The sequence below is a fragment of the Salvia splendens genome, chromosome 2 (genome assembly GCF_004379255.2).
Source record: "Salvia splendens isolate huo1 chromosome 2, SspV2, whole genome shotgun sequence".
NCBI classification, from domain to species: Eukaryota; Viridiplantae; Streptophyta; class Magnoliopsida; order Lamiales; family Lamiaceae; genus Salvia; species Salvia splendens.
In genome coordinates, this window is record NC_056033.1 from 11,776,837 (window position 1) to 11,801,641 (window position 24,805).

General features: G+C 33.0%; 2 protein-coding genes and 1 long non-coding RNA gene across 5 annotated transcripts; 2 read left to right on the top strand and 1 right to left on the bottom strand.

Annotated features, from left to right (window-relative positions):
- Nucleotides 1-2,393: 2,393 nt before the first annotated feature.
- On the top strand, nucleotides 2,394-9,147 carry LOC121788222. The gene is made up of 4 exons (XR_006047659.1): nucleotides 2,394-2,975; nucleotides 3,053-5,027; nucleotides 6,254-6,353; nucleotides 8,921-9,147. It is a non-coding gene; the product is annotated as an uncharacterized LOC121788222 (long non-coding RNA).
- LOC121788186 (MADS-box transcription factor 23-like) lies at nucleotides 4,680-14,839 on the bottom strand. 3 transcript variants are annotated; one of them, XM_042186996.1, is made up of 9 exons: nucleotides 14,582-14,839; nucleotides 14,142-14,333; nucleotides 11,502-11,580; nucleotides 6,782-6,843; nucleotides 6,206-6,305; nucleotides 6,084-6,125; nucleotides 5,914-5,997; nucleotides 5,637-5,788; nucleotides 4,680-5,536 (listed from the first exon to the last, which is right to left on the bottom strand). In XM_042186996.1, the coding sequence occupies exons 2-8, from the start codon at nucleotides 14,321-14,323 to the stop codon at nucleotides 5,639-5,641; spliced, it is 699 nt and encodes a 232-aa protein (XP_042042930.1). In that variant the 5' UTR covers nucleotides 14,324-14,333; nucleotides 14,582-14,839; the 3' UTR covers nucleotides 4,680-5,536; nucleotides 5,637-5,638. The 3 variants fall into 3 exon arrangements, with proteins under 3 accessions (XP_042042930.1, XP_042042929.1, XP_042042931.1); XM_042186995.1 differs by having other exon boundaries at nucleotides 4,680-5,788; nucleotides 14,582-14,816; XM_042186997.1 differs by lacking the exon at nucleotides 6,084-6,125 and having other exon boundaries at nucleotides 4,680-5,788; nucleotides 14,582-14,820.
- Nucleotides 14,840-22,781: 7,942 nt separating this feature from the next.
- On the top strand, nucleotides 22,782-23,276 carry LOC121773767 (protein FLOURY 1-like). The gene has a single exon (XM_042170687.1). The coding sequence runs from the start codon at nucleotides 22,782-22,784 to the stop codon at nucleotides 23,274-23,276; it is 495 nt and encodes a 164-aa protein (XP_042026621.1).
- The last annotated feature ends 1,529 nt before the right edge of the window (nucleotides 23,277-24,805 follow it).

A 24,805-nucleotide genomic window follows, 5' to 3' on the forward strand; every position in this document is an offset into this window, starting at 1 on the left:
CCGAAGCAGGGGCAAAGCAGTGGCCAAGGCTACGTAGGCTTCTGTGTGATTCAGAGATGTTAGTTCCCTTCAAATAAATTGAGTTTCTTATATGTCTGCTTTTTTTTACTTCCTTCGTCTCACTTTTAACCCATCACGGGTTTTAAGAAATACTACCTCCATCCACATGATTATTTTATGTTGTCCATATTTGATGCATAATAATGTGATCAATGCAATAACGCCCTTTCTACTATCCATTTTGTATAGAATAATGTGATCCTTTGAACCTACTATAAGATATCTCAATGTACATTTTAGTGTCAGCCAATACTATCCTGTCTATCTCCCATGATCATTCATGTACCTACTTAGCAACACTTATAGCATGTGTTAGGTAAGGTTTTGTACATATCATATTATATACATGACATTTTTACATTTTCAATAATATTTACCTAAGAAATTTTGCTAATATTCCCATTCTTCTACAGTTCTATGTTCTATCTTTGGTTTCTATTGTAATGATGGTTTGGAAAAAAAGATGGGAGAGAGCAAAGATACGACAGTGCTCAGATAGGTGAGTACTTAGAATTAATGACATGAAATTTATTTTCTAATTTTTTTTAGTTAATTGAAAAATACACCATTTTGATTAAGTTTTAATTTGCCAAACCAGCTTTTAATTTTTAACATTTGAAAATTTTGTAGAAAAAATACAAAGTTCATGTATTTATATTCTATTTTTTTTAAAAAAAATAGATATTGAAAGTTTGTTTACAAATTTGCAAGTAACGCATTTGCAAATTATTGTATTACCAATTTTTGTTATTCTAAAAAAAATTAGAAAATATCGAAAGTCTTGAACTAATTTCTATTATTGTCCCATTAATTATGACTTATTTTCGTATTTTTTGGTAAAAAATATGTGATTCTCATATTATAAAATCTACTGTTAAGTACTCTTTAATCACTTTTCCTAAGTGAACCACTTCACTCCAAATTTTCCAATACTATAATATAATTATAAGAGTGAACTGAAAAAAATAAAATCTTTGTACCCATAGTATTTGTAATTTTTCATTACTTCATAAAAATAAAATCATAAAAGATCTTTGGATAAACATTTAATTTTGTTTGAATTACTTTTGCATTATTTTCAAACTTGTCACTAGCTATTTCTTCATATTTTACATTTAGGGTATTCATTATGCGCCAAGAAAACAAATTCCAACCTCATTTTTCAGCTGTAACGTCAGTATTTTCTTTTTTAGCCCCAACATATACAATGCATCTAACTTTAATTTCAGCTTCATTTTCAGCCCCAACTCAATTTCACAATCATCACTAAAAAAGGAAATTATTTCATATAATAGTACTTAAGAATAGAAAATACATTAATTTAAATCTAAAATCACATTTAAAATCCCAATTTTTCCTCAAACTTCTCGATCGATCATCTTGGTCATTAGGCGGACGTGCTCAATGATGGATAAATGGTAAGTATCAGTAGGAGGCTTAGTCAAATCGTTCTTCGGAATAATCCGAGTTCCTGTATCGTACGGATCTCACCCCATTACGTATGCATAATCAACAAATGTTGCTTGAGCTCTTCGTCCTGATCTGGGCATGACTGCATTTGATTTATGCTAATTAATTAAAAACAATGTAAATGAATAAGAACTTGAATCACAGTTAAGTGTAAATCTCAATCAATTAATCAAAATGCGTTGTACTTAGACCATCCACAATAACCGCCCAGCGACCGCCTAGCCGAGCGCCGGCGCTGGGCGGTTCGCTGGGCGGTCTATTGCAGCCGTCCAGCCGCTGACTGGAGAGAGAAACCGCGCAGCGCTGGGCGGTGGCGTGGCGCTGGGCGGTCCGTTCGGCGCTATTGCAGCTCCCGGATCGCCCAGCGCACCGCCCAGCGCGAAAATTAATTTTTTTTTTTCCGAAACACTATATATACGCGCTTTGCTCGTCATTTTCATTCGCACCACTTGTTTTAACGAGTACACTATATATGCGAAAATTAAATTTTTTTTCCGAAACACTATATATGCGAAAATTAAATAACGCGAAAATTAATTTTTTTTTCCGAAACACTATATATGCGAAAATTAAATTTCGCATATTGTGTGATTGTTAATTATTTCATTTTGTATATATTTGTTAATAGTGATGTGGATATTATGTGGCTAGGCTATGGCTGGGCTATTGCTGGGCTATTTGCTTGTTTTAATGATATGGCAGGAGGATTTTTAGTGCTGCTGATGTGGCAGTGGCTGAGCTATTGCTGGGCTATTCCTATTGTGGATGGTCTTACTTACCCCAAACTCTAAATAAGATTAAATCAATTAAAAAATCTATGTCTTTCTATAATCAATTAAAAAATCCGCAAGTTGATGACGCACATAAACACCGGAAGCACCGAATCCGTGATTTAACGAAAACTCGATACGTAGTTCATATTTGTAGATATTTTCTTCTCTCTCTTCATCTTTACGAGTTCAATCACTTCTGCCTAAAGCCTTTACCTCAACATTTGCCCTTTATCGGGAAACCGCGATTATGCTTCGAGATCTTCATTCGCCATCGCTCTTTAGGTGTTGATAGCATCTCGATGAAACGGATGGTTCTCGTCTGCTTTCTCCTTTCGCAGCTTCAAAGGTCTTTTATTCTCTCTCTGGTGGCCTTTGCTTTCGCTTTTGTGATTGTGTTTTTTTTCTGTATATTTGAATGGATAATTACTTTCATATCTGTTATTGGAGAGTTTAGCTTGGCTTATTTTGAACGTACATGCACTACATTATATTCGCTTTCTTATATTTTGGAATACAATCTGTGATGTTTTCGTCCCGTTTTGGTTTCTCTTTTTTTAGTTGTTTTTTTATTTCCCAGGTATAGTTTCTGGCATTAATCTTTTCTGATTTGTATTTGATATTTAGCCTGTCAAAACTATGGTGTCAAAATCTTCTGTTCCACAATCTATAAAGGTAAAAAAATAGAGTAGAAATATAGATTATGTTGAACTCGTAGTGTTAATTGATGGTGTTTGATTTTATGGTTCCAGTTCTTGGCGTGGTTCCAACCCTGTCAAATTACGAAGGGTATATGATTATTGAAGCAATGGGGACTGTTTTCACTATACATAAGGGCGGTTCAGTTTACAAATCCTTTTTCTTTTACCAAATTCACCAGAAACGTTTGTTTTCAATTCATCTTCAGCTTCTCATGGCCAAGGGTTTATTTGTGATACTGTGAATGTAGTTTAATATAATTGTTGAATATTGTGAATGTATTATTTGTGATTCTGCCTCTCTTTGATTCTGATTGAACTGTGCTTGTTTTCACCTAGGATTATGTTATTGGTGGTGACTCTAATATCGTAAATGGTAGTAGTTTAGATGAGTTAACTAAGTAGTTTCAAATTCAGTAACTCTTTTGTGGTAATCTTAGTAATCTTTTACTTTATGTTTGATGACAGAAGTTTTGGAGTTTTTCTCTACATGTTACAAGTTAAACTTTTTAGATGTCAAGTGGAATAAAAAGTCACATGTGTCGGCATTTCGATGTTTCGCTTTTTGTTTGTATCTGTTATTGGAATTATGTAATTTGATAGATGTTTGTTGTAATAATGTGTAATTCTAACAACTTGCAAAAGTATGCTGAAAACTGTGGTATTTGCATCTTCAGTAGTGGTCTTGCGTGCTTCAATAGGGGATGAAAATTTTAATATAAGCATGCCTTTATACCCCAATCAGGCCACAGTTAATTGAAAACTAGGTGATTAAGTCTTATATTGGCTTAATTCTAAAGGGGAGAAATTAGATACACTGAGAGTCTCAGAGTCTAGGTGATTATCTTGTTAGTTAATGTTTGACTTTCAGGTTCACTTAATCTGTTGAGAATAAAGTGATGGGATGGAGTGAGCATTGATAAAAATGGTTTGTGGTATATGACTCTATAATACCTGTGAAAGAAGGTAACTGGATAAATATTTGACTACACTTTGTCTCAATAGAGGTCTTGAAATTAATTCATAGCATTGTAGTTAGTAGTAGATAATGGAGCCTTCCTATGATAAACAAAATTGTCTTGGGTGTGCAATACAGTATGGTGATCCATTATTACACTTAGGCATCACGTATAACTCCTTTTGTTATTGCCATGGAATATGCACTTGCCCGTGGTTACTTGTTACGGCTCTCTCTCCTAACAGGCTAGTCTTTTTTGGGATGAGTTCTCCTGTTTTGTTTGAAACATTGCTTTTGGATGGGAGATGAAAAATTATAGTATTAAAGTGGACCCAAATCATTGTAAAACTAGTTTGAAATGAGGGTAATAAGTTCAAAACCATATATATCTGAACAACTATCTATCTATCTGCTACTTTGAATTTGCAAAAGATATCCATGTGTCCTTCATTTCAATCACAACCTTTTTGTATTTATTAATAACTCTAACACCTCCTGCTCTTTGATGCACCTATTTTAGGTTAATAGGTATGCAGATGAACTGGTAATATATATAGTAGTATTTAATTACAGGCTGCTGGTTCTTTACCCAGATGGGCTCCAAACTTTATGCTTATTACATGCAAGATCTTTGGTATTTTACTTGATTGGTTTTATTAGCAGCTAATGCTAAACTGTCAAGCATAAATGTGACTTTGTGCAGATTAGCAGTTTACCATTTTCTTAAGGTTTGGTAATGAATATATTAAATCTGTATAGTGAAGTGATCTGGTGATTCGGCAATGAGGCTGATGCCACCAAATGTCGGATATTTATGAAACAGGATATGGACCTCATATACATCAGCACAAGCATCAAGCATAAATGTGACTTTGTGCAGATTAGCAGTTTACCATTTTTTTAAGGTTTGGTAATGAATATATTAAATCTGTATAGTGAAGTGGTCTGGTGATTCAACAATGAGGTTGATGCCACCAAATGTCGGATCTTTATGAAACGGGATATGGACCTCATATACATCAGCACAAGCATCCACACGCATAATGTACTATTAATAAACCAGTTTCTGTGGTAAGTTGTTGAGTTTTTGCAGGACCTACGGTTTAAGTTTGTTGCATGCCATCAACTGAAAATAAATAATTCCTAGTATATATTATGGTTTGACGGACTAGTACTATACTGTTACCTTCCCAACCCCCAATAATGGCGATTTTAACTTTCACATTTACTGAAGCATCCTATAATGACATGTCTCCAGTGTATTAGCATTATCTTATCTAACAAGAATTAGTAGGGACTACTGCTGGCGACATCAATTACCACGATATTAGTTCGAGTTAACCTTAAACATTCCTTGCTTCTTCCTTCTGCCATTATTACAACAATCATGGGACTATGTACATAAAAATCTCTAGTCTTTCCACAGGTAATGAACAGGATGGCCATCCGTTTGCAGGCACATTGTGAACCACAAAATATCAAGTCCATCTGAGTTGTTCAGTAGGATTGTCAGATGACTTGACTTAGAACTGCTAAACACATTGCATGTGCTGCCAGCGTGTCATTGCTGCAGTTGAAGCCTGTTCAAGAGTCAATTTTATAGTCATTTGATAAAACAAGCAAGGGGAAACCGTTCTTAGTGCCTAACATATGTGTGAATTAAGGTTAAATGGAGCTAACCCCTAATTCATTGCATCTTTTGATGCACCATTTGTTTGCTTTTGTGGATGGCTCAGCTCAAGATTTATAGGTATAAAAGAATATCCATCGTTGATTTTGTGTGTATTGTGGGGAACCCTGTTTTCTTCACTTGTGCTTCCCGGACCGTAAACCTGCATCAAACTTGCTTTAATCGTGAATTTGTGACTCAGATAGTCAGATATACTTTTACAGTTAACTTCTGGCCTAAATTTTATTCATCATACACGTTTGAGTCTTAGTCGTAGTCTGACAATACCTTTTTCCGCAATTCCTCATTCTCCTTGACAATAATATTCATCTTCCTGTAAAGTTCCATATTCTCTTGATGAATGGCGTTTCCCTGTAACATGATTAATGATGTTATCCCCAATTTTAAACGTTATATTCAATAGAAACTATAACTTGCTCATTGTCTCAAAAGTGGACCTTCTGATTTAAGTCGTTGATTTGAGTGGTCAGAGTTTGTTCCTGTGTGAGATATAAATGAAAAATAAATACTTATTTGAGAACCTGTCCATATAGTTATGCTAGACATGATTTTTACTTGCCTTTTTCACACGGACACCTTTCAAGCTCGTTTCTAGTTGATTTTCCAGATTTTGGAGGTCTCTAATGTTCAATCCAGCAAGTTCCTCTCCCAAAAGTTTCCTGCAACCGCAATAACAGAGGCAAGTCATTTCAGGTGAAAGATGAGAGGTATTACTTATTTTGGAGTCCGGGTGCCTATAGTCCCACTAACTGAATTTCATTTATACACGTGCATGTATACACATTTGTAATGCATTCTCCATTTCTCGCGTTCCTATAACAATGTGTGCATATGTATCTTCCACATGTTTACTGCCTTATCCATGTCTCGAGTTTCTATAACAAGACACACTTTGCAAAATTATCTAGCGTTTGACTGAGATGATGCACTATGCCTATAAGACGATTGCAAAGAACAATCTGTAGATGCTTTAAGCCCCAATGTATAGGGCAGTACATATGTTCTACAATATCATTTGCTTTCAGTTACTTTCCTCATATCTCTTTATCAACAGTAACTTTGTTTCAAGCTGTAAAAGGTATTGGGAGAGGAATTTCAATCAAATTACTATACATAACAAATCTGGTGGGGTTACCTATGGCTTTCTTGCAAATACTGTAGTTGTTTCCTCAAGTTTTCCGCTTCCCTTTGCCATACCTATCCAAAATTGACAAAGTAGGATTAGGTCTTACTTACCACCAAAATGTTATGGTCTATAAGTCTAATTGCTACAGAAATTTAACCAGGCTATCGTGAAATTCACATTAGTTGGAGATATGTTGAAATGGGATGCATGGAAATCTTCTCTGATTCAGAAAAAATGTTGTCATCATTATTTGTGCCGGAATTATTATACTGTTTGGTTGTTAATTTATGGACGGTTATCATTATTTAGCTGTATCTTACATTTTCTCATGAATGGAGTATAATCTTTTCATTGTCACTCCACCAAGAAATAGGAGTGCAGCCTAGCTGCTTTTGGAACGTGGAACATTGGGAATACTTTCTCGTCCTCTTACATTTTCATTTTCATTTTCATTTTCTAATATAATATAGTCTCTTAACACCACGAGGTGGATTTTAGGAAACCTATCTTTCATATGTGGATTCGTGGTGAGGTATGCCGTATACAGTAGGAACAAAATAAAGAGGAAAGTGAGGCAGGAGTGCGTTATTCTAATATTTGTATAAGGAAAACAACTACAAGTTCATCGTCTTAAACCTCAGCTGAATGACTTGACTTAAAATAGCTTGGCTTTGAGGTATAGTGATGTTCAATTCATTAGAATTTAGACTAGATAATAGTGAGATGGTATAATACTCCATCAGTCCATGAAAAATAGTTTCGTTTTGTTATTTTAGGGTGTCCACAAAAAATAATCTCATTTATAAAAGACTCAAGTCTAATTTTGGTTCCTTACATTTGCTCTAAAATTCTTTTTGGTCCCTTACATTAAGTTTGTGATATTTTGGTCCCTAACATATTGTTTTGGTACTTTTTGATCTCAAACATATTGTTTTGGTCCAAAATAACCATTTTCTGTTAAAATTAACAGTCAACATGTTTGATCAATTTAATAACTTAATTATAATTTAGGACTAAAGTCCAATTTTGGTCACGTACATTTTCCATAAAAAAATTCGACTCTCATACATTAAGTTTATGACCTTGTTTGGGACCAAAAAGTACCAAAATAATATGTTATGGACCAAAATGTCACAAACTTAATGTAAGGGACCAAAAAGAATTTTAGGGCAAATGTAAGGGACCAAAATTAGACTTTAGTCTTTATAAAAATAGAAAGTTTATCTCTCATACGTTATCCACTTTTTCCCCTATCTCTCATACTTAACTTGAATTTTCTCCTCTCTCTCTTAATTTACCTACTTTTTTCTACCATCTCTCTTTCTATTACCGATTTCTCATTAAAACCCGTGCCATCCATAAACGAGCCTATTTTTTATGGACGGGGAAGTAAAGCATATGCCAAAATGCGGTTTATCTTGGGTCAAATTAGTTATAGGAGTGAAAATGAGATGGATAATGTTGTGATACATTGTCAAGGGTCGGAAGTTTGAGAAAAAGGCAACTGAACTAGATAGTATAAGATTAGACATGGCTTTATTTACAAGTAAACATGAATCTGCCAATGTTAATAACCGATCCCAATTTTTGCGGGATGTGGGTGCCAAACAACTCCTAGGAGCCTCAGTCGCCCTAATCTCTACCCTTCAGGTCTCATCTCCATAGTATGTGGTCCTTACTTGGGCCTTCTATGTTTACTGAATAAGTATGTGTTCCATGTACTCAAACTAATAACTTGGCTACTAAAACTACCAACTGAAATGACTTTAAGCTATTTGAGGAGCAGCCATAGTCCAGTAATAGCTCTTCTGTGAATCTTAAATTATAACTTCTCCCTCACACGTAAACACTAAAGATGTTAAAGACCCAGTTTATGCTCTTCCAAAAGTCATAGACGTAATCTTGACAACCTTTTGGATCGGCCATGGGCAGTGGAGATTGAACCCGAAAGGCGAAAGCTCTTTCTATTACAGATGAGTCCTTACTCAGGGCAAATGTGAAAAAGCAATTATGGGATACTTATTTGAAAGTGGACTATCCTAAGTAGTAGCTACCTATTGAAATATACATGAGCTTTAAAATGTGATAACGAACTTTTGTTATAGTATTACTTAATGCGCATGTCATGTGTCTGTGTTTTTTTTTCAGACAAGGGCTGCTATGTTCATTAAGGCCTTTCAACAGGTTCTTACCCTACGCAAAGCTTTCTTGAAGAATAAATGGAAGTGAAGTGTTGGAGATCCCCATGGCTTGTTTAAATGGAATCAGATTCCTGGCTTAACTATTTATTCTGCCAACGAGAATCACTATAAAAAAATAAAAAAATTGGCCAGGGACATTTTTCAATGCAATTAAGGATGTTAATTTATTTTAAATATACCTCTAACGCTTAAAAAACCATCTTAATTATTGGTGTCTCAACCAAAATTAGGATACGCGAACGGAAGCTTCTTATAAAAGCAAAAGAGTAAGACAAGTTATTCTAACTTAGGGACAATTTCGCAACCTAAAACGTGGTTGTTGGTTTTTTTAATTTTCAATGTAAATAATTGCGACTCTTTTATTCTTAGAAGAAAGTTTTTTTTGGTAGTCAATGCCTCTATAATCAAAATCATATATGTCGGTCTGTTTGATGGGTTAAGATCCAAATTACAAGATGTGAAGAACTATTGACACGTCGGATTTCCATCACGTGTGTTGACAAAAGAAGAGGTAAAGAGATAAAATTTATCGACGACTTGGACATGCGCTGATACCATATTATAAATAAGTCACTCACTCCTTAAAATGTCTTATAAGGGGAAGAGTTATCCATACTTATATAGATGAATTAGGATCATCACCAAATCGATTATGTGGGACAAGATTTAAGAGTTTTAATAATATATTGTTTCAAATGGCGACCATGTAAACAATTAAATATATTTGGTGTTTAGTTATAAAATTAACAATTATGATACTGTTAAAAAAATAATTATAGAGTTTTTAGGTTAGCTTAGTCTGAGACAAAATAAGAAAAAAATTGACATGCACGTATAAGCAAACTTGCAAACGTTCGATCATTCAATATGATTTTATACTACAGATTAAGAAAATATCCTCTCTCGGTAGCCGGGCAACAAATTAATTTACAAGGACTTTAGTGTACTCTCTCGGCACCATCTATTTAATCACATTTTATTTCTGTACATATTATGAAAATATACTATGTCATACTGTATTATTTTGAAATGTAGTTTGGTCCCACCAATTTAATCACATTTCATTTCCAGCATATTAAGAAAAGATATTTCATACTCGTATTCTTTTGATATGTACTTTACATATATACAAGTTGCTCTATTTATTGTCTGCGCAAATATTTAAGGATAATACGAATTAGAAAAATGGACTATAATTTGTGTCATAATGACTTCCCAAAAAAAGAATAATGGACTGCATTGGTGAGTTACTGCAATTTACATAGTTCTTATGAGCTTGATAATGGCATCACTAATATATCAGTCGTGGATTATATAAAAATAAAGATTCTCCTATCAGTTTTGGTTTTGCAGGTAGAACTAAAGGAAAGAGTTTTAAAAAATCTGTTTTCGGTGAGTACGTGAGAATACTTGCACTGTATAATTTGCGCTTAAACTCTACCATAACCAGATTTAGTGAATCTGTATAAGTTTAGTGAATGGGACTTATAAATTCAGTGCAACTTGTAGATGCAAAACGTTCTCACAAATAAAAAAAATATTCATTTTAACCCTACTCTGGAACTATATATACTATATTCTACGTTCAAATAATTCATTCATAATTTGATTATGTGGGTTATATTCCCTCTACACTAGGTTTACATCCGTGACCGTTACTGTTGTCTAATCGGGTATCTGACCGAAAAATTAGGTATCCGAACATGAAAACCCTAAAATCCTCCACCCAACCCCGAATCCGATATAGTTTTGGGTATCCGCTCGGGTATCTAATCCTGAAAAACTCGAAATCGGCGTGTATTGAGGGAAGAGAAGTCAAAATCGAGAAATGGGTGGGACTATGGAGAGAGAGGAGGGATTAGCAGAGATGGTGGAATCTGGAATGGGAGAGAAGAGAGGCCAAATCGACCATTGTTCTCACCATTTGCCTCTCACTCTTTCTGCATATCCGCCTGCCTCAGCGTTTCATGAAGTTGGGGAACTTCTTGTTTTCCACTGTATTCCATATACAAGTTGTTTATGTTTTATGAATTCATCTATTATCTATAATCGTTTTGCAATTAGTGGAAATGAACATGTACATAATAGTATATTCACTATTTTTAATTGGGTTATCCAATCTGTCGAATTTTCTAAGATTTGATTGCCCGGTGTCCGGTTTTGCAGGTATCGGTAATTGATACCTGACAATATTCGGATCGGATGGGGTAAAACTCAAATACCCGATATCCAATTGGACAGCCTTTTATATATAAACCTTCCAATTACTATGAATGAAGCATGCACAGTTTAGTATTGGTAATTAAAAGTGGACACACATTTTAAGCAAATAATATTTACTGGGACTCTATCTCTCGCTGAGGGAAAGGCATTAACGTTGTCCTAGATTTATGATCTCTGAAGGAGAGGCATTACGTTGTCGACCTAGATTTTAAAAGCAAGAGTATTGGTAATTAAAAGTGGACACACATTTTAAGCAATAATATTTCCATATCCAGTATTAAATAGGGATGATTGATAAAGATTACCTTGATCTCTGAAGTGGGATTCATCAGATTGTAATGCTCCTCCTTGACTTTGTTGTATCGTTCGATTATAGATTTCATGCTGCTCAAATGGTAAACAAGTTGATGTACAAATATCTTAATTATCACAATGCCCATCATGTTATCAATGCACGTGCTCATATTTATAATATCCAATTACACTTTAAATTGTAAAACATTAATATTTGACAAAAAAGATGACTTGGCTTGCCGGATGCAAGTGTGGATTTTATAAACACCATTCTGAAACTGAAGTGAAAAAGGAGCATGCAGTCTCATTTTGATTAATTGTTTGGTGATTCAAGCATTTAATTGGTTTAGGATTTAGGATTTTAAATGTAATTTACTCTTTAAGATAAGTGAAAATTTAGTGAGTAGCAAAATAAATTCATTATTACATTATTTTGACACGAGATATACCTAAAATTAAATTTTAAGTAACTTCTAAAAATTTAAAACACGCTGTAAAGAAAGGCACTATATAAAACATGCAGTTGAATTGTTTAGAGATAAATTTACAGTGACTAGATGGATGGCTATCTATTACCCCAAAATTTTGGATTGATCTATTTAACCATCTTGCTAATGCAAAACTCCAAAATATTTTCAATAACAGTATCATTTGTTTTTAGTTTTTTACATATTTGCACGATTAACAAAAGGAATCCTTTTTTTTTTTAATTATAGTATAATAAACCTTTAATTAGCCCTACACCAAAAAATTCGAACACAAGACTAATTAAGTAATCCAAATAATTCAATCTTAATTACTCTATCATATCAATCACATTTATCAGTCACGTCCATCGAACCAAACACACTTAGAATATAACATACACAAATTGAGTGGTTAGTTGGCAACCATGAGCATGACTCGTTTATATGAAATAATGATTCACATGTAATCCTATAATAGTGTGTGTTTATGCTATATATAAATAACGTATAATCATGGGGAGAAAATAAACTGTTTCTTGCATTATTTTTTTCATAATTTTTAAGTGGTTAGCTGGCAAATATGAACAAGACTCGTTTTTATATAGCATAGTTATGTTTAAAATAATGACAAGCGTATGATCAGAAAAATGAGTAATAATGAATTATTTATATAAAAAAAACACATTAATTTATAATTCAGTTAACAAATATACTAGTGAAATTAGAGAAGAACTAGTGATACAATCTGCACAATTAAATTAACACAACTATGAACAATTAAAACATTTTGTTTAATTTTTTATCATAAAATTTGAGTCCGATGTTTGATTTAATTATGAAATGAAATTTAACAATATTATGAAATATAATTAAACCTATATATTGATAAACCTATGCCCACCAATATCAAATGTAAATAAGTATGTAATTACCGTTTCGAAATAAATACTACTCCCTCACTCCCTCAAATTTTGTCACACTTTGAATGAGCACGAGTTTTAAGAAATGTAATAGAAAGTGAGTTGAAAAAAGTTAGTGGAGAGTGAGTCCTACTTTTATATACTAGTTTTATAATAAAATGTGATTTCGAACGAGTTAGTGAAATATTAGGGTCCACTGTAAAAAATGGTAAAAAAGTGAAATGTGACAAATTTTGTGGAACGGACGGAAATGAAAAAATGTGACAAAACTTAAGGGACGGAGGAAGTATATCAAAAGCAATTACGAATGTCAGTATGAATATTATCAAGTAGAGCAAGTAACACCATTTTTTTTGTAAAATTAGCGTTGGATATTTCAAATGATGTTTAAAATTACAAGTACCAAATTTAATATTAATGATTACAAATACTATATAGTTTTAAAAGCGAGTCAAACAAATCGATTCGTTTTATCAATAGTTGCGCATGATACGTACGGATCATATTACAGCATCATAAATGTCCCATTTTAAAATTACATAAATTTTTTAACTTTCTAGTAAGTTTTTCCCTAGAGCGCAGATCGTAGCATAAGAACTTTGTTATAATCAAATTCTGTTCAAAACTGCCATTTGTTTTCTATCATGCAAGAGATTCTCTGCTTTCTAGATATATTATAGTATATGTTAATTTTGTATTTCATTCTCTCACAATATATATGTATACACATATACGTATAGCGTCCGACAATATACTGAAATGACAAGTTGTAGCTAGTTGATGATTGTTAAAGAAACGATTCATACAAATTCTAAAATAGGAAAGATTAATGTTATCTGCATGCGTGATATATATATGCACCTGATCTCTCAGGAGAAACTGTAATTTCTGTACTTATTAAAACCTCCTTCTTTTACTTGATCGAAAATTAGTACTTTAAATTATTTAATCTCACATGAATATATAATTGTTGTTTATGATATACTCCATAAATAGCACATGGACATCATATACAGATTCCCAGATTCAGTTTATCTTAGGCGTAATATACAGATTAGCATCGAACAAAACAAGCACACATAATCGCTTACACCATCATAAAAAGTCGCAACTAAAAGATTATTAGGAATTGTACTTGTTATTATTAGTTTTCTGAAAAAAGTTGTATTAAATGTTTCACGCACACAACTTAGTTTGATAAAAAAAATCGAGAAATATAAAAGGAAAAAAAGTGCAATTAGTTGTAGGTGGAAGATAAGAAAACCTGGTGCTTGCAAAATCATGGAGCTTTCCAGTGCTGGAGAAGATAATCAACCCAATCTCCGCATCACAAAGGATTGATAATTCTTTTGCTTTCTTAAGCAATCCATTCCTTCTCTTTGAGAAAGTCACTTGCCTATTCGTCGAATTATCGATCCTACGAATTACAATCTTCCCTCTCCCCATTTTCTCTTCTCTGCAACCCCAAAAAAACAGATTAAAAAAAATTAGGGTTTTCCTAATTTTCGCTAATCTCTATGCTCTCGGTCTAAGGTTAATCGGCGATCAAAGGCTATATGGAGCCGAGATCGGGACCAACGGAGAGAATGAAGATATTTAGGAGAAAATCGGTCATTGATTTATCCAACAGAATAACATTTGAGCAAAAGAGAGGAGAGCAATAAGAAGTAGAAATAAAGAGAGAGTTGAATTTATAGGACTTACTAATTCGAGGTTGAAGCGGAGATTAACGAAAGAGAGAGTTCTATTTTGGAAGAAGGTGGTAATGGTATTGTAAAGCGTGAGGAAAGCGGTATGGCAAAACCACTGTTCCAAAACCTGGAGCTGCTTAATTTAATTCGCCAAAATTGTTGGGGTGGTTTTGGATAGAAAATCACAAAGGTATTAAACTAATTGTGGATTTGTGGTTTAGTAGTATAAGAAATGGCAAGTTAGGGCATGGACCATCTCAATATAGAAAGAAGGTGCATAAACAAATGTTGGCCAGTGAGAGGGAGTAGCATAAAATTGTACTACTCGAGAAAGTTGGTTTCCTCGTACAATGATAATTGAGTTCTTTTCTGACTGCTTGGGTTGTTTGGGAAAGGATTTACATATAATAAGTGTCTAGCCTATAGATCACTGACAGGTGGCAAATGGATCTAAATGATTTTTCTTATTTTCTTTATACTGTGACTCGAATTTTCAAATTAATGACTGGAGAAAAATCAATTTACTAGTATTCTTTAAAAATCGTCTGTACCACCGACTAGGTTGACATAGTGTAGTGATCATCATTTCACTAATTTACAAAATCAATGATTTGTGTTTTTTTTTCAATTTCGTGTTGTTTTGTTTAGATTATTTCTCAATTAATTATCAAAATTAATAGATAGTTCTGATTTTTTTCGATGATAAAAATATAAGGTAAATCGAGAGTTTATACTTGGTATAAGAGAATAATCGGATTATATTACCAAGAGTAACTCTTTATCAATATCATGTATATGGCAAAAAAAATTAATTAAATTAATCGAAAGTCTAATTCAATTAAGAAGTAAATATTGAAGACGGTTGATTAATATAGAGTTCACCCATTCCAAATTATTCACCAAAGTAAATGACATAAATTTATGATACATGGCATGGGACTATAATAATGTGCACAACTTCCCCATATAAATCATTCTATGTAGATAGTGGTGCATACCTATGCCTGGGGGAATCCAAATCCGAATTATTTTATTTTGTTGCAGTTTCTTAATCCAGTAATTACAAATATGTAACATGTTAAACAATCCAGATAAAATCAACAAGGCTGTACAAAATCTTTCTTAAATTGGCTTACATATAATGAGCTGTACAGCATTAGAAAACTTTTACACTCAATTTAATTTTTTTAATCCCACTATTAAACTGTCCTTGTAGATATTTATATGATAATATCTGTCCCTGTGGATATTTATATTTATATGTATTTTAATTGTCGTCTCACTGCAAAGAATCTTTCACCATTTTCTTCATGGATGATAGTGCTTTTCCCTCTTCAATTTAAAAACATACACCATGTACCTTGGTACTTCGAAATTCCAATGGTTGGATAGAAAATAAAAATTCCAAAAAACTAATTGCAATTATTTTTATGTATATTCTATTAAATTTCATAATAAGATCTTGTTTTAACTTACAACGTAACTATATATTGAGACTTTACGTAGTTTTCAAATTAGTTTCCTTTGGACACACGGATTAAAAAGTAAACGAGTTTGAAATAATAATTTATAGATTAACATGTATGCCAAACGTATTTAGTTCCCATATTATAGACTATTCAAATAAGAGATCTAATCAAAATTAATTAAAAACCTCAGATAGCTGTTGGGGACATCAAATTATGATTGGCAATTAGACATATATGGCATATTTAAGGAAGTAGCTAGCTAGAATGTATTTTTAAAGATAGAAAAATGTTTTGGAGACATAATGTCTAAGACATAATGAGGTTAAAGTAGTCATTTTAGATTGTTTTATATTTTTATTTAAATAAATGTTTTGTACATATACCATACTACCCTTGTGCATATAAAAACATTTTTTTATATTTAAGAATTACTTGCTTAGGAAAGTTGTGTGTATTTTTATGGATGGCTTGATTTAAGCAAATTATACTCAAATTGTATGAAGTGTATTAAATACTCCAATGATGCTAAGTCACGATTTTAAAAAAAATATAATTTTAAATAATGAATTTAAACTTTATTTAAATAATACATTATAAAATTATATTTTTTAAATTCTAAACTTATAGGTACTAAATAGATTTAACAATCAATCTTAATTTTATCATTACAAAACATTATTGAATCTATAATTTATATGTATAAAATTAATAAATCCATTTAATTGCTTGAGTTCTTAGAGCATCAAAATTAAGATTTGAAATTTATACATGTTTTAATTTATTAATGGACAAAATGTTAGGGAACAACAATTTAAATTTGTATACTAGAATTAAATTGTTAGATAGTGTCAAAATAATTTAATTAAGTAATAATTTCTATAGCTAAAATAATTTAGCTATAGAAATTTAATAGTCATATTTCACAATTAAAAATTTTCATTTTTCATGCGCAACCCTTTCTTTCATGAGATCATAACAAGTAAAAAATTAAGTATCTATACATACATCTATTTACTACTAGTATTTTAAAATTTAGAATTTTAAACATTATTAATAACAAAAAAAATAATTGGACGTGAATGACTATTACTATTTCGTTGGACGATAACACTAAGAAACTAAGTATATATGCATGTAGTCATTTTTATGATTCAGAATTTAAATAATAATTTAATGCTAATAAAATAATTTGATGGGAATGACTATTACTATTTCGTTATACTAGTCTTTTACAATATAGAACTTTAACGATTATTTAATAATAAAATACTTGGATGCGAATGAATATTCCTATTTCGCTGGGTAATAACACTAAGAAATTTAGTATATATACACATGTAGTCGTTTTATGACTTCAAAGTTTAATAATTACTAATAAAATAATTTGATGCAAATGACTATTATCATTTCACTAGATGATAACAAGTAGAAATTAAGTATATAACATATTTATACTACTACTATTTTAAAATTTAGAATTTTACACATTATTTATAGAAAAAAAATAATTGTATGTGAATGACTATTATTATTTCGTTGGACGACAACACTAAGAAATTAAGTATGTATATGCATGTAATCATTTTTACGATTCAGAATTTTAATAATTATTTAATACTAATAAAATAATTTGATGAGAATGACTATTACTATTTCGATGGACGATAACAATTAGAAATTAAGTGCATATACACATTTAATTATTTTTATGACTTATAATTTTAATAATTATTTAATACTAATAAAATAATTTGATGCGAATGACGATTACTATTTCGTTGGACGATAACACTAAGAAATTAAGTATGTATATGCATGTAGTCATTTTAATGACTTAGAATTTTAAAAATTATTTAATATTACTAATAAAATAATTTGATGAGAATGACGATTACTATTTCGTTGGACGATAACACTAACAAATTAAGTATGTATATGCATGTAGTCATTTTTATGACTTAGAATTTTAACAATTATTTAATATTACTAATAAAATAATTTGATGAGAATGACTATTACTATTTCGTTGGACGATAACACTAAGAAACTAAGTATGTATATGCATGTAGTCATTTTTATGAGTTAGAATTTTAATACTAATAAAATAATTTGATGCAAATGACTATTACTACTATTTAGTTGGACGATAACACTAAGAAATTGAGTATCTATATGCATGTACTCATTTTTATGACTTTAAATTTTAATAATTATTTAATACTACTAATAACATAATTTGATGTGAGTACTATTACCGTTTCGTTGGATGATAACACTTAGAAATTAAGTATATATACATGTAGCCGTTTTTATGACTTATAATTTTAATAATTTTTTAATACTAATAAATAATTTGTTAAAAAATACAAGAATTTTTACTTTTTGAAACGTTATAAAGTTAATTTTCTAAGCATAATTTTATAGAGTCGAAGTCTAACTAGTAGTTGTCAATCAAAATATAAAAAAAAATATTACATGTGATAAAAGCTAAGAAAATTAATACAAAAATACAAAAGATAACGCAAACAAATGATTCATCATAATAACTACTACTATTATTTAATCATACAATTCAAATTTGAATAAGAAATTTAACAAAAAAAATAATAAAACCGGCTGTGAAAGTATAACATAAAAAAAGAAAATAACTCATAATTAAATTATCAACTGATTAGATAAAAAATTATTTGTAAAAATAATAATATATGAAGTTATCAAATTATTTTATTATTAAATAGTAATAATTTAGTATGTATTTTGATAATTAATACTATAGTAACTAATTTATAATCTAAATTCATGATTTTTAAATAAATAATATAGTATAAAATTAACATGAAAAAATGATATGTAAACATATAAAAAGTTTCGAGGTTTATCTCTAATCATATCAATAAATATGCATTTAGATAAAGATATTTAATTTGATTTAATATTCCTTAAATAGATTTGTATCCATTTATTATGATATTGGGTAAACTAGTCATAATAAAAAATATATCTATGTCAAAATGCCATAAGGGTATTATGGCTTAGAGACATTATGTCTCTAAATCACTACTCTTAAAGATAATGATGAAGATCGGGTGCAAGTTGCAAAAAACTTAAGAACTAAAGCACTTTATTTCGTTGACAGAATAATTAATTGTTACTTCGAGAGTCCTAAGTTTCAGAATTTGGCGCCTATGATTTTAAGGGGTGATTAGAGCACCCGCAACGCTGTGTCGTTGCGGTGCCTAGGCCGTTCCGGAGGAACGGTTCCGTGGCGGCACGCGTTGCAGCCGCCGTGTCGTCGCCAAACCGTGCCCATGCCGTGCGGGGTGTCGTTGCCGCGGCCCGCAGCACGACACGTTCCGCCACACGCCGAGGCGACGTGGCGGCCTCCCATTCGACGCGTGACGCCCACTCGCTGCTCCGCGAGTGGGTTTCGTCACGTGAGGCAATAATTCATTTTTTTAAAAAACAAAATTGCAACGGTATTGTTACCGTTTTTTTAGCCGTTTTGTAATTTTTTTTATTTTTTTTATAATTTATTTACTCTATAAATAATCCTATTTCATATTCATTTCACTCACAAACACACATCTATTCCTCTCAAATCCTCTCTATGTCCACCCCAATTTTCATCTCAAATCAACTCTGTTTTTCTTCTCCCAAATTTAATCAAATTAATGGATCCTTTTGAACAAATGCGTCAAATATTGGAACAATCACTTGAAGAAGATCGACGACGAGAGGCGGAAGAAGCCGCGCCGCCCCAACGACGCTCTCGTACGTACATCCATCGTAACCGGGAGGAAGCCGCCGCAAGGTTAGTACGCGACTACTTCTGCGATAACCCGGTTTGGGGAGATATGTACTTCTGTCACCGTTTCCGCATGGGGAAACCGTTATTTCTCCACATCGCGAATACTTTGGCAGCCCGGGAAGAGTTCTTCCAGGAAGGGTTCGACGCGGTCGGCCATCCCAGCCACACGACGCTGCAGAAATGTACTGCAGCAATCCGCCAGCTTGCGACTGGACAAACGGCCGACATGTTCGACGAATACCTCCACATCGGAGACAGCACTGGGCGAATGTGTTTGCTCAAATTCTGCAAAGGCGTCCGGGCAGCCTTCACCGACGAATTTCTCCGGAGGCCAAGCACGACCGATTGTCAGTTCCTGCTCGACCTTCACGAAACAGTGCACGGATTCCCCGGGATGCTCGGCAGCGTCAATTGCATGCATTGGCAATGGAAGAATTGCCCGGTTGCGTGGAAGGGGTCCTACACGAGCGGCCACAAAGGCACCCACCCAACCGTTATACTCGAGGCTGTTGCCGACTATCACCTTTGGATCTGGCACGCGTACTTCGGGGTCCCCGGGTCGAACAACGACGTAAACGTGCTCCACCAGTCCGACCTCTTGACCGAAGTTTTGGATGGTAAAGCGCCGGCCATCAACTTCGTCGCCAACAACCGGCTTTTATGAAATGGGGTACTATCTCGCCGATGGCATCTACCCGAAGTGGCCTACCTTCGTGAAGACGTGCAGTGGGTCTACGAACCCAAAGCAGGCTCTTTTTGCGCAGAAGCAGGAGGCTGCTCGCAAGGATGTGGAGAGGGCGTTCGGGGTTCTCCAAGCGCGCTTCAACATCATCAAAGCCCCGGCTCGTACGTGGTTCATGGAGAACATGGTCGACATCATGTATACGTGCATAATCTTGCACAACATGATTGTCCAAGACGAAGGACCCGAGGCGGGAAATTGGTTCGACCCCGAATCCCCCGGAAGCTCAACCGCAAGTAGTCCGCCTCGAAGTGGAGCGCATCCGTCTATACAAGAACGGTTATCTATTCGTGCAAGGACACGCGACTCTAGCGCCCACACCCAACTCCAACAGGATCTAATTGAGCACATTTTGGCAAACTTTGGCGGATGAAATTATTAAAATTGTGTAATTTTATTTTTTTAGGATTTTAATTGTGTGCTTTTTATTTTTTTTAAGTTTAAGTTGTAACTTTGTTTTAATGTTGTGTGTTTTTTAATAAAGTGTGTTTGTTTTTTATTAAAGTGTGCTTTGTTTAATTGAATTGAGTTGGAAATAAAAATAAAAAATGAAATTGAATGAATAGTAATTTAAGGAACGGTTAAGTAACGGAGGGTTGCAGGTTCCGTTCCTTAGTTAAGGAATGGAGTAAAAAAGTACAGTGGGGCCCGTAAATAGTAGTTTAAGGAACGGTTTAGGAACGGTATAGGAACAGCGTTGTGGATGGCCTTAGGACGATGCAGTGGTTCGATTACATTTTGCTAAAGTCTACAGTACATTAATAATTCCCAACAACTTAAAAATTGAGGATTAGGCTTTTGAAATCCTAACTAGGCTGTTGAAAACGCAAATACAGAAACAACGAGTTTAAAACCAACAAGAGAAAAAAAAAGAGAAGAGCTAGCGAATAGAGCACGACACCTAGAGAGACACCCAAGGCTAAAGCCACCAAAAAGATAGATCCCAAGTTCAAGACACGAGCAGTTACAAAAAGCAAGGTCAAGCACAAGAACGAGAACTTAGCTTACCTCTCGGTCATTTTCTTGGATTCTTCTATAGCTTTCCAGCTCCCCATCATGACCTCATGTCCCTTTGTTGATTCTTGGGTTCTCTCCAAACTCTAACTTCATTCCACTCATCATTCATTCGTTCCGGTAAGAAGGAGAATTTGGGTAGCAACTTAGCTCGAGTCCAGTGCCAAGTCTCTAAAATAAGTGTTTCTTCTCGAACCCCTAATTGGGTTGAAACTCTTTGTAGGGATCAGATCACCAATGATTAACTAAATCATTGAGACCTTTTTTCGATCGAATGGTAAGATGGTCAATCTCTCAGAAACAGACCGGATACAAAAGAGAAACAAGTAATAAAATATTACTCCAAGATATGACAAGAACCTACGCTTAGATGTTCACCAATCTAAGTCCAAGTTGTTCATTGATGTTACCTGCACACTTAATCTACAAATTAGTAGTACTCCACTAAGTAAATTTATATTGAAATGTTCTACTTAAAGGAAATTTCTCCCTGTATTGAAGTGAGACCTATTTTTACTAACACATTTTTCTTTATATCTCTGTTGCTTTATCAATTATGTTTTAAAATCATATCATTTAAAAAATTTATATTTTTCGGGAGTATAATAATCAATTACAACAAGATTTTAAATTAATACAGTTAAATGCAAAATCTACAAGGTGTAACTAATTGACAAAAATATATTAATAATTTTAATAAATTTGAGATTTTAGTAATTTATTTTTGAACAAAGTGTATGATCACATGGCTTTTCAAGTCTCATTAATATATTTATCAACAATAATGTTTCAATAACATAGTTTTTTTTATAGTACTCCATATTTGAAGGTAAAGTTCAATGAACTTAGTTAACATACCACATTTGAAGAGAAATTCAATGAATTTAACAAAATTGACTCACACAAAACGCTCAATCACATAAAATCTAGCCCACTTAATTCTACCCAAATTTGCAATTTACCTAAATTAAATCATGTAATTAAGTCGTGAGAGTCAATAAATTTAATTTCGTTTTCACCGTTACAATATTGTATGTGCAAGTCTCCACTCTACAAATCTCCCTACCTCTGTTTCTCTCTCGTATAATTCCCGATGGATTATGTGATATGTTTAAGACATCTATCCTCTGTTTATTATCATCTTGGATTCGGATTTTTTGTGCTGGGAAATTTTCGAGAAATGTCTCAGATTTGGGCTCTCTTTCTGCTGCTTGCCTTTGGCTTGAAATCGTTATCTTCTCCAACTAAGAGTAGTCGTGTTAGTAGATCAAAAAAGGTGGTTGATGCGAAATCGAAACGAAAATCGGGGGGAAGGTATGATTTTGTATTGGAGAGAGGGGGGAAATGTGGATCAGAGGTGTGGGCATTGAGAAAACTGGTGAAGATGGAGCGGCGGAGAGCGGATGCAGCCGTTGCGGAGGTGGAGAGAGAAAGGGCGGCTTCTGCTACGGCGGCGGAGGAAGCCATGGGTATGATTCAGCGACTGCAACGCGAGAAGAACTCGATCCAGATGGGATACAATCAGCACCGTCGACTGTGCGAGGCCAGAGACGTTCACGATGAGGAGGTGATTCAGTCGTTGGAGTGGGTGCTGTGGAGGCGCGAAGCCGAGCTCCGTTTGCTGCGGCAGCACACCAGAGCTATCTCTTATTTCACTTCAACAACAATGTATTAATAGTAATTTTTGAAGATACCAATTAGTAATATAAATGGAAAAATCTAGTCATAATTTTGTGTTCATGGGCTTGCTTTTGTCTATTGCCATTAGGGAAAATCAACACCGTATATTTCACACCACAAGCCACTTATCCAGAATTCCAGATCAATAGATCATATAGTACTATGTAACAGCAATCCGAACCATATTCTACACATCATCAATATAATCACTTCTCTTACTAATTCGTATAAATTTTAGCATCAAAGTTTTTAAAAGAAAATAAATGAAATCTCAAGTTCGAACTTTCGTCGGCCACCTCAAAATAAATGTAAGAGCATTCACAATAGTGAAACATATTCTACCCTGTAAATTTGCTAATCTCCATTATCCTCCTGTAAAATCAACATTTTATCCTTTATTCCAAACACCTGTAATAGTGCCCTATAAAAATCCGCTCATCCCATTTTCCATTTCACCACCATTCTTTTATTTTTGTACTAGATTTTGTTAAGTTACCAAATCAAATAAATTAAAATACCAAAATAATACTCCCTTCGTTCCATAGTAATAGAGTCATTTTGTCATTTTGGTATGTTCCATAGTAATATAGTCATTTCCATTTTTAGTAAAAGTAACACATTTCTCCACACCTACTTTATTCTCTATTCGCCTCTCTACCTTTTTCATTTTCCACTTTATTCTCCTTTTACTTACCTCACATAACACAATTTTCTTAATTTTCGTGCCGAAAAGAAACGCCTCCATTATTATGGAACGGATGGAGTATAATATAAAAATCTCCGTCATATTAAAATACCGAAAAAATACAACAAGAAACAAAAAAAAAGTACAAATACACTTCAATAATTACGTGCCCAAATTTCTTCAATCATATTGCGTTGGATGCAAGTATGGACTTCTTCCTCGCAGGTAGTAAAAAAGGCACGAAGAATGTGACTATAGCCGTGCGGGAAACCCCGATGTTAGGGCTTGCATTACCACTCTACCACTTTAATTGTTGTGATATTATAATAACTTTATTTATTCTTATAACCAATGAATAAATTTTCATTCATTCTATGATTAGTTATTATTTTTATAAATTGATTAATTGTAAATAAAGTCTGTTAATTATATTTGTTATTTAATAAACTTAAATAGTAATTTATCACAGTAAATTTAAATATTGTCATGTATATATTTAATTAAATATAAGTTTTAAAATATTATACATATACTATACTTATATAATTATACTTATCCTCAATTAAGTTTAATAATATTTTATTTTTCACTAAATTATAGTATAAAAATGTACTCCATATATGAATTTGATCAAAACTACATTTTATTATATAATAAATTTGATATATTTATATAATACTCCATCCGTCCCAAAAGAATATGCACTTTGGGTTCGGAACGAGTTTTAATGTAAAATTGAAAAAGTAAGAGAGAGGTAGGAAGAAAAAATAATTAGAGTATTGTAAGTGGAAAATGAGCTCCATCTCCAAAATAGAAAAATCTATATTCTTGTGGGATGG

Coding starts and splice junctions, on each gene's coding strand:
- LOC121788186 (XM_042186996.1), bottom strand. CDS start 14,323: ATGGGGAGAGGGAAGATTGTAATTCGTAGGATCGATAATTCGACGAAT. Junction 5,998..6,083: donor TCAACGACTTAAATCAGAAG/GTCCACTTTTGA, acceptor ATCATGTTACAG/GGAAACGCCATTCATCAAGA. Junction 5,789..5,913: donor ATGAGGAATTGCGGAAAAAG/GTATTGTCAGAC, acceptor AGTTTGATGCAG/GTTTACGGTCCGGGAAGCAC.
- LOC121773767 (XM_042170687.1), top strand. CDS start 22,782: ATGTCTCAGATTTGGGCTCTCTTTCTGCTGCTTGCCTTTGGCTTGAAA.